The sequence below is a fragment of the Acanthisitta chloris genome, unplaced genomic scaffold (genome assembly GCF_000695815.1).
Source record: "Acanthisitta chloris isolate BGI_N310 unplaced genomic scaffold, ASM69581v1 scaffold37104, whole genome shotgun sequence".
Taxonomy (NCBI): domain Eukaryota; kingdom Metazoa; phylum Chordata; class Aves; order Passeriformes; family Acanthisittidae; genus Acanthisitta; species Acanthisitta chloris.
Genome location: NW_008670461.1, coordinates 32,614 through 51,851, shown reverse-complemented (window position 1 = coordinate 51,851; position 19,238 = coordinate 32,614). Strand labels below are relative to the sequence as shown.

General features: G+C 39.3%; 1 protein-coding gene across 1 annotated transcript in view; it reads left to right on the top strand.

Moving 5' to 3' along the window:
- Window positions 1–1,972: 1,972 nt before the first annotated feature.
- Window positions 1,973–19,238, top strand: part of PI4KA (phosphatidylinositol 4-kinase, catalytic, alpha) — a gene marked incomplete at its 3' end in the record, with an annotated part of 49,826 nt that continues 32,560 nt past the window's right edge. The window contains exons 1-18 of the mRNA XM_009073689.1: window positions 1,973–2,065; window positions 2,175–2,291; window positions 3,519–3,612; window positions 4,305–4,393; window positions 4,869–4,941; window positions 5,246–5,505; window positions 6,171–6,237; window positions 8,140–8,288; window positions 8,856–8,921; window positions 9,703–9,799; window positions 10,194–10,385; window positions 11,120–11,220; window positions 11,944–12,073; window positions 12,919–13,051; window positions 13,682–13,777; window positions 14,464–14,647; window positions 15,387–15,490; window positions 16,430–16,598. Of these exons, the coding sequence (XP_009071937.1) occupies window positions 1,973–2,065; window positions 2,175–2,291; window positions 3,519–3,612; window positions 4,305–4,393; window positions 4,869–4,941; window positions 5,246–5,505; window positions 6,171–6,237; window positions 8,140–8,288; window positions 8,856–8,921; window positions 9,703–9,799; window positions 10,194–10,385; window positions 11,120–11,220; window positions 11,944–12,073; window positions 12,919–13,051; window positions 13,682–13,777; window positions 14,464–14,647; window positions 15,387–15,490; window positions 16,430–16,598 (2,214 nt within the window). The remainder of the gene's footprint in view (window positions 2,066–2,174; window positions 2,292–3,518; window positions 3,613–4,304; window positions 4,394–4,868; window positions 4,942–5,245; window positions 5,506–6,170; window positions 6,238–8,139; window positions 8,289–8,855; window positions 8,922–9,702; window positions 9,800–10,193; window positions 10,386–11,119; window positions 11,221–11,943; window positions 12,074–12,918; window positions 13,052–13,681; window positions 13,778–14,463; window positions 14,648–15,386; window positions 15,491–16,429; window positions 16,599–19,238) is intronic.

Here is a 19,238-nt window from a genome sequence, read left to right as displayed (position 1 = left end):
GTGCCGTGCCGGGGGCACCCGGCGCGTTTGTGGAGGATGTTTGTGCTGTGTGTGCGGGCCTGTCACGCGTTAGGACACGGGATGCCCGTGGGAGCGGGTCCCGCGGGTGGGTTGATGCCCTGTGCCCGCGGGGCTGAGGCTGTGCCTGGCGGGTCCCCAGTGCCCGAGAGGAGCTGCTGGCTCTGCTGCGCCTCACGGATGCTCTCGTGGGCCATCTTGACCTAAAAATACTGTCGGCACAGCAGTCATCGCTGGTACCCTCCGAGCAGCCCCCGCTTCCTCACACGGAACACGAGTCCTCAGCAGCTGCACATCCCCGAGGTCTGTGGGTCATGGCTCGTAGGCATACTTAGTCTCAGCCTAATTAGGGCTGGTTGCTTTACTCCACGAGTCTGGTTAAATCCAGGTGACATAGTCAGCTCTGGGTAGAATCTGCCTGGGTGAGACAAACCTCTGCTGACTGTTAAACCACAGTGGGTGTCTGTGCAGCGTCCCTAGTGGGGCTGCTCTGCTGCCGTGGTAGGGGTTTGCTGTGCTGCTGCAAGGAGGAGGCATGGGCAGGGTGTTTTGGGAGTTGGCTTCTCTGAGCACAAAGTGATTGAACATCGAAATTGCCTCACACAATAATTATGACTACTTGAAAAGCACAGCTCTGTGCTGATGACAGCTGTAGTCCTTTCCTCTTGGCAAGATGTTGCAGCCTTTTTTCCTTACTTCTTGTTCTGCAAATGTACTGTTGGTCTGACAGCCAACAGTGAATAATTTTTTTAAGCTGTGCTGTTGGTTCACCAATATCCAGGGATTTTTTTCCCCAGTTTGACAGACTACAGTAGGAGTTAAATTATATTAACAGTTCATTAACAGTTACTCACTCGTGTTATTGCACATGTAACCTGACGTGGAACACATGCATCAGCAGTCATTTTCCAAAGTTCATATTTCCTCTGTTGTATTTCATGTTGAGCAAGAGGATTATTTGTGTTGTGTTACAGGTCTTGTAATGATGAGGTCTGGAAGTTGAAGGACCAGAATCTTAAATTCCACTGAGCATCCACTAAATTCTTCTAATCCTCTAGGGAAATTGTTTCTTGGTTTAGAAGTTTCAAGGTGGGGTGCTTAAAGACTTATCTATATAGGAAGTGACTTGACATTCAAACATGGGTGAGTCAAAGTTATTTAGTCAGTTCTTTTTAGATAGTATTTATTAACATCAGGGAAACTTAGAAAAAGACTATGCTGCATTTTCATATATTAATGACTCCACAGAACAATTAAGTATTTGGGAAATTTAATGTGTTCTTTAGGTGTGTGTTTGCTGAGAATGGGGTGAAGGAATAGTAAGTAGTGAGAAGTTAATAGTTCTGAAAACTTAATCTGTTATGTTAAAAGGGTCTGAGCCAAAGTCATACTCAGCTCATTAACAGTTAATTGTTCAGTGCTGTATATGGAGAAGGTATTGGTGCAGCTCCATCCACCCATTTTTGGTTTTCAGGAGTTGAGTAAGTATGATAAATATGCCTCTTGCAAATATCTTGCACATCTAAAATGCCTAGTGGAAGGAAAGTAGTTGTGGAAGGAAAGCATTGTCATGCTAGGGATGTAGGAATCAGCTCTGTAAACATGATGCTCTGAAAAGTGAACTTCTTGTGAGATGTGAAAGCAAACAAATGGCTTGATCAAGTGCTGAAGAAAATCTTTAAATTGCCCCATGTTAGGGTAAAAATGTTTGACATCTATGAGATTTTTTTCTGTCTTTTTTTTTTTTCTGTCATTCATCACTCTTCCCTAGCCCTTGGTGCTCTTGTTATGATTGATGGACTAGAGGAGGGTAATGTGGCTGTCTGTCTTCCAGGAGATGGAGAGACCACTGTCCACTTCAAACACAGCTGTTCTGAATGAGACTTGAAAACCAGAGCCTGCCACAGCTCCTTTATCTGCTGTGAAAGTATTTGCAGTTATATTAGAGCTACCCATGCCTGTTGCTTGGCATGCTGGAGGGCACAGGCCTGACAGCCAGTCTGCTCCCAAGAGAGAAGCTGGGAGCCGTTTGTGCTGCATTCCTGAAGTATCTTGGGGGTTTTTGAAAGACAGTTTTGACAAATGTATTGTTGGTCCTTAGATTGCTTGATGCTTTCAGTGTTGTTCCACTGTTCTTTCTCTCCACTGTTTTTCAGGTACAAAAACTGCTCTGTATGTGTCCAGTGGATTTCCATGGGATTTTCCAGTTAGATGAACGTCGCAGAGATGCTGTTATTGCTTTAGGAATCTTCCTAATTGAATCTGACCTTCAGGTATTTTTCCCACTTAGGCTAACTATTTATCTTCAGGGATCTTGGATAAATTCATGTTTAGTTGTTCAGTGACTGAAAAGTTGGTATTTACTCTTCATAAAAAGAATGAAAATATTAGAGATCAGAGATGGATACAGGCAGGAGGGCACAAGGAAGCAAGGACAGCCCTGATGAGTGTGATAGACAGTGGTCATGGCATTGCCACAGCCTAACTGCTGTTGTGTGTTCTGGTCATCATAGCTTAGGGACACAAAGGAAAAACTATTTAGGAAGATTCACTCAAACCATATGTCTCATTGTGTGTGCTTTCTGACATGCTCCTGAATGACAGGGATGTTACAATGTGCTCCTGAAGGTCAGGTTTGCAATAGGCCCTTTAATGCCTGACAGTAGCCAGGATAACCAGACAAACAGTGCACACAGGCTGCATTGTACACAGACATCCCTTTTGTGTCTGCCAGCCTGGCCAGGACAAGCTGGTTCTCTTCCCTTTTAGTGCTGGGCATGGTATTGTTCTGTGTGTGGGAAAGGAAGGATATACTGAGTCTTAGGTCCAAAGTCATTAGACCTCACTTTAAGTTCTTCCGTGTTGCTAGGGTTTGCATCAGGCCTGGATTGCCTTCTGGTTAGTATCTATGTGCTATGGTGTAGCTTGCATGGATATTATTAACCTTGGGGTTTTTTGTGGTTTTTATAAGGCAGCTGTATCCATGTTTTGTAGCATTTTTATGACTTTCCAAAGCCAGAAGTTGGTATCAGTTAATCCAGCCCTGTGAGGAAGGCAGGTGCTGCCCTTTGATTTGCAGATGAGGGAGCTGAAGTGTCAGGCAGATGTGTGAAGTGACTTGCAGAAGGCTATGGGATGAATTACGTGTACTGAATTGGTCCTGGCACACTGAATTTCTAGCTGCTTCAAATTACTTGAGGACCTTGCTGTCAATTTATGAATTGTTTGGGGTTAGGTACTGCTCTGGAAGATTTTTCTCCAACTTTTATGGCAAATGAACTCTTGCCTGGAATGAAAGGGTTGGATTTAAGGCACTGAACTGGTGTACTTTCATTTGCCTGTGTTGAAATCAGTTTTACAACATTCAAGAAGCCTGTGGAGTAATCATTAGAAGCAAGTTCTGTGTGTGTTCATATAGTCTTTCCAGATCTCTAAAATCTCTTGAGATTATATGGTTCAGCTTTTCTTCTCCATTTTAAATAGAGTGTTTTCTTCTTTAGCACAAGGATAATGTGGTTCCTTACCTCCTCCGACTTCTGAAGGGTCTTCCCAAAGTCCAGTGGATAGAAGAAAGCAATGCACGGAAAGGCAGAGGTGATGTTTGGGTTCTTTGACCTCGTGGAATGCCAGCCAGAAAATAGAAGTAGCAAAGGTTATTCAGGACATGGTACAAGGAGGGAGTGAGAGGTCCTGCTAGGTTCTTAACTCCTGGCTTGACAGCCTCTAATACTGATTTTCTTTAGAAGCAGAGAGGCAGTTGCTTTCCTGCTTGGCTGCTCTGGGATAAATTCCACTTTCCGAATAGTTCTTCATTCCATATATTTTGTTACTAAATTGGAGAAGATTGTGTAGGAGTTAGAGCAGGAGAGTGGAACCTGAGATTTGTATGCTTACTTTTAGCTTTGATGCTTAGTTGCTATTAAACTACTTCATTTCTTGCTCCCTAAATGGTTCTTAAAATTAATATAAGAATACTTTAATATAGCATTACATAATTTATCTTTTTCAATTATTTGAAAGCCTGGGGAAGTTTTTAATTATTCAAAGATTTCATGTTTATTATTATATTATTAATATTTAATTATTAAAACATTTCATGCTGAAATTATGATGGTTAGAGTACTTGTCAATTTTCTGTGTAATACTATATTTTTCTACAGTCTGTATCAGAACTATGTGACATGGGAGTCACTTGTCTCTTCTTGCTTTATTACAGTTTGCTCTTTCTATGTTGGGTCTCCCTAACAGGGCTTCAGTGGCTGATTTTTTTGTCTGTTACTTTGCAGGTTTGCTTCCAGTGGCAGAAAACTTCAGCTTCTGTTTGGTGACACTGTTATCAGATGTTGCTTACAGGGATGCATCCCTCAGAGAGCAGGTAGAGTTTAAGTCTGTGCTGGTGTATTGCCCAGTTCTCCAATGTTGCAGTCCTGACAAATGCCTGGAGAAGAGTTCCTGTCTTACAAAGGGTCTGATCGCTTTAGCTTGTGTATTGATGCATTATTTTGCTTGTGTTAATTGTCACGTTTCTAAGATATTCCTAAGTCTGCAGACACTTTTGGGTGTCAGAGCATGTCAGTCGCTGAGCCCAGAGCTTTGGAATCCCAGGTTTGATACTGAGATTAGGACTGTTGCAGTTTCACTGTGCAGCACAGATAGCTAACTGCAGACTTTACAAGAGAAGCTCTGTAAGCTGAGTGAAGGCAATGGACTGTTTCAGTCACACAGCATTAAAAAAACCTTTACAGAGCTCCTTATGTTATTATCTGCAAGTTTCATTTGTTGTAGTGATTTGATATAATGAGACCTCTTTACCAAAAGATATTTTTATATGTTTGTCTCGATGACTTTAGATTTTGGATGCAATTCTACAAGTAATGCAGTTCCTGTTGGGAATGTGCCAGACACCACAAATGCATGATAAAGGTAGTAATAAAATTGCTCCTTTATTTGTAACTCCTGTCCTTTGAACTTCTTTTGTGCTTTCTGCTTGTCAGGATCACTCCTGGAAAGCAAGCAGCTTTTTCTTTGGATTTCCCTTAGCACACATCTATTCTGTTTGTTGCTAACTGGTAAAAATGAAAGCAGAAATGTATTAATTTGCAATACCTTCGTGGTTTTTCCTCCACTTGCACAAATCAGTTTTTGTAAAGCACACTAGGCTGAAACAGTTTAGCCAGCCCTGAAGAGCAATTTCTAAGTTACTGTTGATGTACTGTTTCTTTTCCAGAGTATTTATGCAAGTATGCAGTGCCCTGCCTGATGGGAATTTCTCGAGCCTTTGGTCGCTACAGCAATTCAGAGGAGGCTCTCCTTTCAAAGCTTTTCCCTAAAATTCCCCCACATTCTCTGAGAGTTCCAGAAGAGCTTGAAGGAATTCGCAGACGATCCTTTAATGATTTCAGATCAATTCTTCCCAATTCTCTACTCACAGTTTGCCAGGAGGGAACACTAAAGAGAAAGGCCAGCAGTGTGTCCAGCATCTCACAGGTTTGTGTGACTTGCTCTGTGTTGGAGTCAGTGTTGAGATTACTTTGAGGTCTCAGTGGAGTGAGGACAGCATTAAGCCTGGATATGCAGAATCTCTTAGCACGTCGACCAGATACAAAAATCTTTATTTTGGTAACACAGCTGAATTTCAAAATAACTTTGTAGTTTCTGAGTTACAGAACAACCAGTGACAGTTAACTAACAACTGTACTAGTAAGTCTTCACATGGAGCAATTAACAAATCCTGTGCTTTGTGTTATTCTCCTTAAAAAGCGTTGTAATACATATCTGTAAGTTTGGGAAGCTGGCACTTAATGGCTAAAGTCTTCAGAAGTCCTGAGGGTACAGGAGCTCTCACTGGTCTCACCAGGAACTGTGGATGGTCATTGTCTTGCAGGATTCAGATGCTGGTTTTGAAATCACAGATTTTTATTAGCATAGTTTCATGCAGTACAGGAGTCATCATTAGTTAAAAAGCACTGAACTGGCATTTTTTTAACTTCCTATTTTTAGCTGGAATTGAGCTGTTAGGCCCAGCAATATGTAGTTCCTGTTAGGTTTGCGTGAAGCTGTGTTTCATTTGAAAGTCCATGAACCATTCTCTGGAAGGTTTTTCAATGTTTTCTAAATAGTTTTTAAATTACAGCTTTTGTGTGATGTTTCAGGTTAGTCCTGAACGTGGAATTCCCCCTCCCAGCTCTCCTGGAGGATCTGCAATTCATTACTTTGATGGTAAATTATTTTGCGAAGTAACAGTTTGTCATTTGGGGGGTTTTGTTGCTATTTGCAGAGAATTGAAAGCCCAAATCCTTTTGACCCCTTTCTCTGCCCCCTAGAAGTCTTATATTAATTCTGTGGCACATGCCTGCTAGGATTGTGAAAAAAAATGTGGTGTAAAGACAAGAGGAAGTAATTATTAACCCCTGTTGTTTCAGGTTCATCTGTTTCTGGCAGGCTTTGAGACATGATTCCCTGACTGCTAGGCAGTGCCTAGTACTGAAGAGCTTAATTCAACTTAGGCCAAAATATTTCGGGGGATTAGGCTGAGTAACGTTGAAGAACTGCTTCAGTAGACAACTAAATTGTTGGACAAGGGTCTGGAATTTTGAGGCTCCATTTGAAGTGTGATACAGGTCATTGTGTAAGACCCAGTAATCTGCTGAAGCGAAAAATAATAAGACACTGAAGGAGCAAGTTCATTAATGTGTATTAATTACTATATGACAAGAGGCAGAAATGTGAAAAAGTTTCATAAAGTAATATACAAACTCTTAACCAGTAGGCTTTGGTAGAGCTCTAGCTATGAGTTCTGTGTCAAAGCCAGGCATAAAAATAAACAATCTTTCATGAATCAAACTCTGCATCCGAGGTGTTTTGGTGCCTCTGGTTTTGTCTAACCATTTGAGGTTTTTAACAGTTTGGGCTTTCTCTGTTTCTGGGCCATTCTCTTCTCTCAAGCCCTCCTTTAAATTAACTTCTTCCATGCTGCTTTTCTTTTTCCTTCACGTTGCTGTTTCTAGAGAAATAGCATATCGTGGGATGGCAGGGTATTTCAAATACCATTTTAAACTGCCAAGTAGGAAGAGGTATGTTTGTCTTCTGTCTACCCTGTTGAACCGTCTTATTCTTCAATTTTATGATCTTCATGGTTTGAATTTTTAAAAAAACAAAAATCCCCAAACCAACAAAACAAAACACAACTAAAAAAAACCCCACAAAAATAGGCTGCAGGTTAGAGAGAGACTATACTTGTAGAACAAAAATAAGCTTAATTAAATCCGTAGGTGAATAGTGGACAACTTTGTAAAAGTTTTGGAATCATTTTAGTTGTCTCTCTAGCAGAGTTATGATTATTCTAATCAGGATTTTATCTTCAGTAGTAACTTCTACCAGATATTTCAGTTACTTGTGTTGGTTTTGATGATACAGTTTGTGATAGCCTTACCTTCTGCTGAACATGAGCAGTGGCCTTTTTTTCTGTTGTCAATAGTCTTGCTTGAAAGCCTTGTTAATCACAAGAACATTACTCTAGCACAGCCAGCTGAATACTTCAGAAAGGCAGAGATGTGGTTTCTAAAATGGAAACAGAGCTGAGAGCAGTTTGCTGAGCAAGTTTTTTATTTAAGAGAGTACTTGAATCTGATAAATAATTTGGTTCTCTTTGCTTTCAAATTGCTGTAGTGATTTGGTGCCTGTTCTAAGGTGAAAGCTGTGCCACATGTTCATGTGATCTAATACAGGGGAAAACCTTGCAAGACAGTTTTAACTTAACCTGTTCTTTGCATCTCCGTGCTTTTGAACAAAAAGGCATTTACAAATGCTTTCAGGTAAATGCACATGAACAGTATGGAAGGGTTTCTTGTCAGCAGGGCCTCTGACATGGGCCCAAGTCATTAACATGAATTCTTCCACTGTTATGGTAAACTTCTAATGAACAAATGCATTTTTTTCATCCTAGTTTTCTGTACTGATTTACCAGTAGATGAGCTGAAATGCACCTCTTGATAGCTTTCAATTTAAGGACTGTTCCTGTGTTGGAAATAACTCTGTAGTAGTGACTAAACATTACCATTAAGCAAAGTCAGTATTCTTTCTCTCCTCAAATATGTATTTTCATAATTTATTTCTCATCAGGTTCATATCTCCCTGATGGGAGTGCAGTGGATCCTGATTATTACTTCTGTACAATCAGCTCCAGCTTTTCAGTTTCTCCTCTCTTCAACGGTATTAACAATAAAGAGTTTAACATCCCACTGGAAATGCTCCGTCAGCTGTTGAACATGGTACGTGATGGGTCCTGGTGAAGGCTGCAGTGAGATTGTGTTCTAGATATTTGTGCTATAAATAGGTGCAGTTTAAGCTTTTAGAATTGCAAATAAAGAGAGTCTTTGTCTCTCAAGCTTTGCGTAATGTTATTTTTATGGCATGTAACATCATATTTCAATTGTATTCATAATAAGCTCTCATGTGAACCAGGAAAAATTTGGAAAATCAAATAGTTTTATGTCAGCTCCTTCTTGTTTTGAGTCTTGCAGGCCACTTGTTCTGAGGTAACTTACTGCTAGTTGCTGAAATAAAAGCCTGGGTTTTGCTGTGAGAATGAGACCCTTCTCTAGAAGGGTTTGGTTGCTGGGAATTCATGTAAGTGACAGAAAATGCAGGCCCTGTCTGCTTCCTGCACCAGCTATTTTGGAAAAGCACAGAGAGGCTCAAATAGTCTGGTTTGCAGCCCTAATTTCATCTGCCACTTTGCAGTCAAGTGACTTGTGTTTTCTGTGTATGGACAAAATTGTATTTTCCTCTCTAGTGTCACCAAGAGGAAACATCATTGAAATTTTTTTTCTCCATAGGTTAAACAGATCGTTGGGGATTCTCTTCTGAAGACCTTGGATGCAGTTGTAGCTGAAGTGATAGAGGTATGTTTTTAAATTCTTTTCAATTACTTGAATACTACATTTATTGACCTTAATACTTGGAAAATTACTCCTTTACTTATCTAAATTTGCCTTCTCTTTGCAAAATGATGCTAATTTCCTTTTAAAACAGTTCTTTCAGTGGTTTAATTCTTGGCTTGAACTGTGTCAAAATGGAAGGGGTGAAGGAGTAATGTTTTTCACTACCGTAAGAGGAAATAGTTATTCTTCTTACTTTAGTTCAGTTGTCCTAATAAATTACAGCCTTGGTTGCCCAAAACTGGTTTACTGTAGACTAAGGTCTTTATTGCATATTGCAGCCTCACCTCCTCGGGGTGTAAAGCTGTGCTGGAAGGGGTTTGTGCTCAACTGTGTGCCCAAATGGCTTTGCTGTGCTCTCCAGCCTTCCTTCGACTACTGCCGTATTTGAAATGTAGGCCTAAGTGGAGTCAACTTCAGTTTCTAGTTTTAGTGTCTCAGAAAAATGAGAGGTTTGAATCCTCTTCCTTTTTTTTCCCCTTCTGTTTTCTAACCACACCGTTAGTGAGAACATACATGTGCTCTTCAAATTGAAAAGAGTGACTGTATTTAATGCACTGAACGGCTGTACCTCCTTTTGTTGAAAGTAGAGGAGGGGAAAAACATGACATTACTCCTTGTACCTGTTTTACATGCTTGTATACATTGTGGAGGAAAGATTATATGAGTGGAATGAGATGTATTTATCCATATGATGCAAAATACTTCATTTTGAAACTAGCTTGTTGCTTCTTTTCTCTTTCAGACAGGGGCTAGTACAGATCTCTATTATAAAGCATTCAGTGACCCTCTTTATCTTGCTCAGTTTAAAATGCTGAGAGACACATTATACTATATGAAAGGTATAGTATGTATATTTTTTTTCAATTTAGCCATCATTATATTTGGGATCCCAAGCATTGTCTGCTTTGTATTGAGTGCTTCAACATTGGGGGTTGCATTGCCTGGGAACTCTACCTATGCTATTAAATGTGTATTTTGAAATGTTTCCATATAAAAAAAGGTACTATGGAAATAGAAAAAATATTTTGAGCACTGTTAAAAGGATTGAGAGATGGCATTTGAGTTGTCTACTCACTGGTGGATTTGGCTATGAAATTTATCTTTTAGACAGGGCATAAACTTTATTAAATGATTTCATTTATAATGTAGCAATGAATTTTTTAGGTATGCTGACATTCTGATACACTGACTTCCATCCTTCTAGTATAATGTTGTTTTCTTTTCTTTCTTTAGACCTTCCCAACTCATTTGTGAAGGAAATCTATGATTTTGTACTGGAGCAGCTCAACAGCAGTCAGTCAGAACTTCAGAAAATCCTTCACGACGCGGATCGAGTGCAGCATGAGCTGGGCCCTCTGAAACTGCGGTGTCAGGCCAGTGCTGCCTGTGTGGATCTCATGGTCTGGGCTGTGAAAGATGAGCAAGGTAAAGAATGCTCTTCAGTCTCTTCAGTGTCTGTCTATTGTGTTCTAAGTTGTAGAAGTACTTACAGAGTAGATGATGTTCAGAGAAATATAAATTCCAGTGGAATACTTTTTGCTATTAGAATACAAGAATAAAACTCATCAAAAGGTTGTCAGGTTAGTTTGCTGGGTGGTTAGACATCTCTTCACAGAAATGGAAGCAGAAACTTCCTGTGGGCTTATCTGGAGGAGGTGATACAATTGCTGAATTATGTGTAGCTGTTTGTTTTCTAATTTCTGTTTTATTTAGTGCTCTTAATGTCTTAAATATTTCTCAGTGATTCTTTAAAAGAAAATGGTTTTTCTTCATTGCAAACAGGACTGGGAAGTTTTTTCCTATTTGTTCGTTTCTTTCTTGTTGTATAAATCTTACCCATTCTCTGAACATGTAAAGAATTTTTTCCTTTGGACCTTGCAATACTTGATTTCTGTCCGGTGTGAAGTATACTCAAAATGAACTTTTAAGTGCTGTCATTCTTTCAATCACAGTGTTTGACAGAACTGTTTCGTGCAGATAACTAAGTTTCTAAAACTGTTTTTACAGAAGCAGCACTAAATCTCTTTGAGGACTTGTAGTCTGAGGAGAGCTTACACATTTTCTGCATTATTTTAGAAATTCCAGTAGGCTCTGAACTGTGTGTGGCCTGATAACAAATCTGGTAAAGATAAATTTTTCCGTTGGATTTTTCATTTAAGGTGCAGAAAACCTGTGCATCAAGTTATCAGAGAAGCTGCAGTCAAAAAGCTCAAGCAAAGTCATCATTGCTCACTTGCCACTGCTAGTTTGCTGTTTGCAGGTCTGTCTTTACAGTATTTGACATTACTGTGTCAGTGAGTGAGAGTCTGGGGAGTTTGACAGGTTACTGAAACACTTTTTATCTGCTGTTTGTCTCACTTTGCAACAAGGTGTTCTACATTTGGATTTTAGAGGTCTGGTGTGGAAACTAGAACTGCTTTTAGAATTTTCTAAGCTCAACTAGTTCTTGAAGAATAATATTCATGAGATTTTTTTAACCAGCACTTCATTTCTGAAATATTTAGCTTCTTAGTCCATTACATGAACAGTAAAAGTACTGGGACTGGCAGATCACTGAGCTTTAGACTAAGCCTTGGTTATTCTAATTTTAATGTTTTATTATTGGGCCCTTATTCATAGTCTTAGAATTGTGGTGTTTTCCACCACATAGGAAATAGTAAGTTATCAGAATTCTCTAAATGTTGAAACTTGTCCAGTAACTTTATTTTTGGAGAGTGTAGTTCATTCCATGTATCTCCTGTGAAAACACCAAGGAAGAGAGCAGCAAGGCTTGACTGGCATATGGCACACTCTAAAGTGTTAGTGGCTTAGAATGTCTAAATCTTCTGTTTAAAGTTGAATCCCTCAGAGCTATGTAGGATTTGTTTTGGGTTGGTTGGTGTTTTTTTGTATTGAGCTGAAGTTGCAGGCTTACAGTTGAAAGAAAAATTGTGCTGTTTTATTCTAAAGCTGTTTTGTTTGGTTGGTTTCTTATCCTTTTTAGGGTCTAGGTCGTTTGTGTGAGAGGTTCCCTGTTGTGGTTCATTCTGTCAATCCATCCTTGAGAGACTTTCTTGTGATACCTTCCCCAGTGCTGGTGAAACTTTACAAATATCACAGCCAGTATCACACAGGTAAAGGAAAAAAGGTCATGCTCCAAAGTGATCGTTTTCCAACTTGTATGGCTTTCTGATTCTGTGAGATATTTTGAAATGCTACAGCTGTAGGTAGAAATGGAGATGGATTTGTGCTTTTTTTTTTGGAGGTAGAGAGAAGGATGCAAATGAAATTCTGACAGAAGTGTGTCTCAGGGCAAGCAGTATGGGTAGAACTAGGCTTGTCTTAGCAGCAATATCGCTGTGTCTCTTGTGCTGAAACCAAGCACCCGCTGTGTCCTGAGATTCTGCAGCTGGAGCCAATGCATAATTATTCTCATAGTGAGGGGGAAAAATTGCATACCCTCATTTCAAGTTGTGGCTGTTGTCTCATTCTCCTACAAAGCCTGCTCTGTCTGCTCAGTAACCTACTTTGCACTTTAGGAGGTCTGTCCAAAGCTCCTCTTCTCCAGGCTGAACAAGGTCATGTTCCTCAGACTCCCCATACATGTCCTATGCTCCAGCCACATGACTGTCTTGGCATTTGGCAGATTTTTGTTGTTGTTTTAAAATTCTAATATCAAGTGATGATTTCCAAAAGAAAAATATTCATTTTTAATCACTTGCTAATAGAAAAGCAGTATAGTAATGCTCAGGCAGAGCAGGTAAAGAATAACTGACTGAATTTAGGAATAGTCATTTAGGAGTAGTTATATGCAGTAATGTCTTGTACAGCTAGTGCACTTCCAAAGCTCCTCAGCTCAACATCCTGAGCTGCAAAGTAGGCTGTTCTGCAGTCACCGCATACTGCTCTGTCTGTGTGCTCTCATCTTGGGAGAAAAGGTATTTCAAGTCATGTTGATTTCCATATTCTTTGTTCTTAGTAGGTGGTAATGACATCAAGATCAGTGTAACCAATGAGCATTCAGAGTCCACTCTGAGTGTAATGCCTGGCAAGAAAAGTCAACAATCCCTGTATGAGCAGCTGCGTGACATTGCCATAGAGAACATCTGCAGGTAAGAGAGACCTGGCACCATGCTGGGATGTGTTCTGTTCCCTAGCAGAAAAGATTGCACCTGTTCAGAAGGTGCTACTCTGTGCTGCTAGAGTCTTTTCACCTTGTTTGATCATGACTGCATTTTCTTTCAGACAGTTCTTGGTTCTGCTTATGTTCTAATTGTAAAATAATAATTCAGTTTTATTGTTTTGCTTCCCACATCTGTAATTCATGCTAGTCACCATTTTGTACTCAGCAGGGTTTTTGTTTTCTGCTTAGATTGTCACATTGACTGAGCCTCCTGTAACAGAAGGATTGTCACACACGTGTGTGGGCAGTGTAGTGTTTATAATTCCATTTTAGACAGCTACAGATTGCTGGAGGATAGACAAATAGTTAGTGACTAGAGATAAAGGGATTGAAGTTCCAAAGCAGTGAATTTTGAATTTACCTTGTTGCATATTCCCACCTTTACTGTTGCTGAAGAAAGCAGTAGCAGAAACTCGACACAGTTTCAAAAATACATCTGCAGTGTTCCCTAGGCCATCAGTATAAACTTTCTTCCCTTATACCTCGTATGCATTTACAGTAGTGAAAAGTGATATGCTTACTTGATACATTCTTTTCTTTCTGTTCATTGTTGTTCCAGGTGCCTGAAAGCGGGTTTGACTATAGACTCAGTGATTGTAGAGGCCTTTCTTGCCAGTTTATCCAACCGTCTGTACATCTCGCAAGAGAGTGATAAGTAAGTTGTGAGTTATCAAACTAATTTTTCCTTCACTCTGAACCTGAAGATATAAGTACTTTAGAATTAAGTGTCTGTGAGATTAATGAGCTCGTATGTGGGTTCTGGATCTTCCATTGCCAAGTCTTTGCAGAGGTGAGTCCCTGTTTTCATACTGAGAGGTATGGATTAATTTTTATCTGATTGAATCAGCAAATCTTTCATGAGTATTAGCCAGTTTTGAGTTCTCAGTGGAGGCATACTCTCGCTGCTGTATCCTTCAGGATTCAACTATCTTCTGTGTCTAGACACATCTTGTCCCTTGTGGCATTTGACTTGCTTCACTTTTAAGAGACCTCCAAGGGGAGGTTTCAAGAGTAGCTGGTCTTACTGTCAAGTGTTAATGTTTTGCACATCAGTTTACCTCTTTTCACTGTAGTCTCTAGAACAATCTGCTTAGTGTGGCTTTCTTGGATAGCGAGTTTGGGAGGGGGAGTTAAATTTTTTCTTTTGAAAACCAACTTGTGCAAGTATATCCTCTAATGTTGGGGATATGTAGAGTGGCAATATTAAAGCTGTTAGTGGTATTTAAATTAAGTGTATGAACTGTTTCTTATATGAAATGTAACCATGCTTGGAGGTCTTGGTAACTGTTGAACAGTTACATATATCATGTTGGGTGTTTTTGTTTGTATTTTTTGTAACAGGGAAGCTCATTTGATTCCTGACCACACAATTCGTGCTCTAGGGCACATTGCAGTGGCACTGAGGGACACCCCAAAGATGATGGAACCTATCCTACAGATCTTACAGCAGAAGTTTTGCCAGCCACCTTCTCATCTTGACGTGCTCATCATTGATCAGCTGGGCTGCATGGTTATCACTGGAAACGTAAGGAAAGAATTGGCCAAGAGAGTTCATGATCCCTTTCCTTTAGTTAAAAGGAGCCATATTTTAGAAACTACATTTGCAGAAGGCTTTTAAGGTTTTTCTTTTCTTCACCACAGGTAGGCACTTGTACAGTCTTTGACTATGTGACATCAGAAGACACAAGCTAATCATGTGTAAAATGCTGTCCCTGTAAAGAAGATGAGGTCCCACAGGAAAGAATAAAAGCTCTTTTTTAAAAAAACCCAGATGATTAAAAACACCAATCACAATGTTTTCAAATGTTATTAAGAAGTTTTTTAACTTGCCCTGTGTCCCAAATAGGTGCACAGTATCTTTTTTCATATCAGTAACTAACTTTCCAAGTCTTATAGGTCCATACATTGAAAAATGTAGAAGAATGCCTCCTTTAGTCATACAAGGATTAACTGCCTTACCTTTTGCAAATGTTACTTGTGCCTCTGAATAAGCAATTAATTGCCTGAACTCAGAAGCCTGGAAAAAAACTTCTCCATGAAGAAGGCAGTGTTAAAGAACTTAATAAATCTAGTAAAATTTGCACAATTAAAAACATTCATAAAAGCACTTGCACTGTCTGCTTTGTGAAAGCTGAAACCATTGCTCAGGCTATGACTGTGCACCTGTCTAAACAACTTGGTAATACTGTATTTTACAGGGTTGTTCTTCAGGGCAATTGTATTCAATATGTTCTACTTAGTGATTTGATTTTGGTTTTTTACAGCAATACATTTACCAGGAGGTGTGGAATCTATTTCAGCAAATCAGTGTTAAAGCAAGCTCAGTTGTTTACTCTGCCACGAAAGACTATAAGGATCATGGATACAGGTAACACTTAGCTGTGTCCCTGAAATGTGTGAAAACTATATCAAATACCCTTTATGCTACGTCAGGGATTTTCACTTTTTCCCACTGATAAGTTTTATAACGAGGTTGTAAGTAAGTTTTATAACAAGGTCATTCTTGCTTTTTTGATGTTAAAAGTATATATTAATTTAAAGGTAATAGTGCTTAATAATGTAGAGATTCCTGAAAATGCTTTTCACTGCAGGTAGTATTGATTGGGTTTTCTTCCTCTGTAAGGAGTCAGTGTTTGCAAATGATTACTGACACTGATGACTTATGTTACCTGTAACTGCAGTAATTAGTCTCTTAGCCTAGAAAAACTAAGAGTCTCTTTTGTTTTTAATGTGGTCCCAGTACTTGTTGAGGATTAAATGCAAACCACTAACAATTTAATTCTTTGTGTATAAGTATGCATTGTAGTCCCCACTACAACTAAAGGTTGTCATTGACTGTGTTGGTACATGAGGTAGGCTGGATATTTTTTAAAGTAGTCTGTCAATAACTGAGAGGGCTGTTCTGTCAGGAAGTTTTAATATGCTGTCAGAGCCAGTGCAATCTCAGCCTTAACAGCTGATATGAGCTTTGATTCCTCTGCTCCAGAGCTTTCCCAAACCAGAAACAACAGCCCTTGGCTGCTTTTTGTCTGCTACAGGAAAGTGCTTTTCTTTTGGCCATGATGGCTTCATAAATGAAATATCCTCCAGAGGCACAACTTAGAAATAGCTTTTCACTTAAATACTGATTCCATTTATCAGTAAAGTGATGTGCTGTTCGTAAAACCAGAAAATAACCCCCAAAAAAGTGGATAAAAGCGTCAGCAGCCTTATTACAAGAGTTACTATCAGCATTATAGTAAGAAGAAGTCAGTGAAAATACTAAACTTTGAGGAATTGCTTGTTCACAACTGTTTTTTCTCCTCAGACACTGCTCCTTAGCAGTCATTAATGCCTTGGCCAACATCGCTGCCAACATTCAGGGAGAGCACCTTGTGGATGAACTGCTGATGAACTTGCTGGAGCTGTTTGTTCAGCTTGGGCTGGAAGGCAAGAGAGCTAGTGAGAGAGCAAGTGAAAAAGGACCAGCACTGAAGGTCAGCTATGCACTGGGATTTAATTATATGCACTGTGCATTTATGTGGGTGGCTACTAACCAGGCTGCTGTATGTTTTTTTTTATCCAAACCCACACCCTTACACCCACAAGAAAAACCTACTTTTTGCTGAGCCTGAGAATGTGTTCTGGTCATAGAATATGAGTGCAGCACTAGAATGCCCTTCAGGCACCTGACTGATATGTTTGTAGTATTCCAGATAAAGCAGGATAAAGCTACTGTTCAGCTGAGCCTAGGTACACTGGAGTGTCAGAGGCAGAGCTGCAAAAAGAAATATGGAGTGCTGACTGCTAAATGCCTCCTACCAAGTCTTAAAGTGTCTTTAGATGTGACAGAATTCTACTCTTAATGTTAGTGGTGTCTTAGGAAAACTCGGGTTGGAAGGAACCTCAGGAAATCATCTAGTCAAACTTCCAGCTTGAAGCAGTCAGTTTGTCATCCACATTAATCCTGAATTGCTCTTAGGAGTGGGTGCATCTTGATTTTTCTTCACCAGCTTTTTTTCAAAGTCAGTGTAGGCTCTCTAGGTTTACAATGAAAATACTGCAGTTAAGTCAAAATTACAGATTTAATAAAAATGTGCTATATTTAGAGAGAAAATGTATTCAAAAAGCTTGCCTAAAAAGGAGAGACTTGTCGCTTAGATTAAATTGTAATGTAGGAACACTTGCAGAAGAGTCTAGTTGAGTGGTTTTGCTTTAAAATAAAGTTCTGTTCATAGGCAGTTTTTGGCTGTGATTTGTAAAAGTTAACACATGTTGGCCTTTCAAACTGTGAGAAGGTTTGGAAGAGGAATGTCTTCAAATGCTAACTACATTTCTGCAGGAGCAATTTATATGCAGTTTATTTACTCAGAATACTCTGCTCTTATATGAAGACTTTTGTTGCCTCATTTCATATTAGCTTTCCTTCCCATTCCAATTAAGTGTCCTGAGTACTCGATGTGCTGTTCTAATTAGGAATGAAGCAAAAATCTCAGCCTTTCCCACAATACCTTCCTCACATCTTTGCTCTAAAAATATACTCATAAACAAGATGTTAACCTTGACTTCTGCTCCTGAGATAATATATTTTCATTTGAAAAGCAAAATGTGGTTGCTTCATGCTCAAAAAAATCAGAGCCTTCCTCCAGTTGTGTTCCTCCCTAGTGTTCAAATGCTGAGTGCACTGCCTTAAGATGACTTATAAAAACTTAGTGTTTGATAGTGATTTTATATATAAAAAATAGACTTTTATGTTTTAATAATTCCAGTGTGTGCATACTGGGAGAGTTAAGGCTGTCTGAGAGATGCAGTTTGAGAGCTGTTCTGTCCTTTTCAGGGCAGATAGATAACACTTCCTTTTGAAATATGCACATTTTTCTATCAGTGAGGGAAACAATGTGGATTTTTCTTTTCAACCTCTTCTTTTCCCTCTCCTGTGCATGCTACATTTTAATAGTACTAAATTCTTTATGGATGGATGAACTCTTGATAAATCCCTCTGAAATTAATCTGCTTGCTTTGAAGACAAACTGCATTTAATCAGGGATGCCAACTCTTCTCTTGGAAGAGAACTAGGACATGTCTAGAATCTGCTTTTCTTGAAGTTTGTGGCAGAAAATCCCTCTTCACTGGTTTCACAGATTATTTTAACCACAGATAAGTGAGCTGAAATGGTGAAAAACATACTGTAAACATTGCTGCAAAATGACACTTCTAAATTAGTTTCCACTCTGCACCTTTCAGTGATATTTTTCCACTGTTTTCAGTTTTGGAATCACTATGGGAGACAAACTGCTGCACTGACTTAAGCTGCCTGCAAATGGAGAAATTTGTGGTAGATTTCAGATGGATTGAGCTAGGAGGCAGTGTTTCTTTAGTGTGAGAGTACAGCAGTTCTCACTAGAACACTCTTTACTCCATGCAGAGTAAAAGTTATGAAGGGTATTCTGGAGTCTGCCTTACTTCATTCTCAAGAAGAGAGAAAGTGGGTAAAACGCTGCACATGCTGTGCTCCCAAACTAAAGCAAAGTTTTTTTCTTTGATAGTTTACCTGTGTCTCTGCTTCTCAGCATACTTAAATTTGCTTGATAACCATTAAAATGCTTAAGTGACTTACTGGTTCTGTTTTCACAGAAGTGGCTTCCTTGAGAAGAAAAATATCTTTTTTCTTTTTTTGCTATTGCTGATAGTTAACACAAATGTCCCCTGAATACTCTCAGTCATTGCATCTTCTTCATCCTCAGTGCCATATAATATCATAAAGAAGCTGCTATTCCATTTTTTGTAACAGAAATGCTAACAGAAAAGTGGATTTTCTATAGTTCTGTCTCTTGATGCATGTGCTGGATTCTGGCTGTTGTAGCTAGCTTTCATCTCTGCTGTGACCCCGGACAGTATGTCACATTAGTGGATTGTCCTGAAGGTCTGAAAAAAAATACAGTGACTTTTTCCAGTTGTTCCTACCCCTTAGAGTGTCTTGAGTGCTGTTATTTTATTCCCTTCAAAAATATTTTCGGACCTATCTCTTGTTTTGTTTTATCTTGACTCTCCAGGAAAGATAACTAAAACGTGTTTTAGTTGGGCTGTATCATTATTGTTTCATCTGAAGACTATTTGGCTTCTTTTTTGTCTCATTC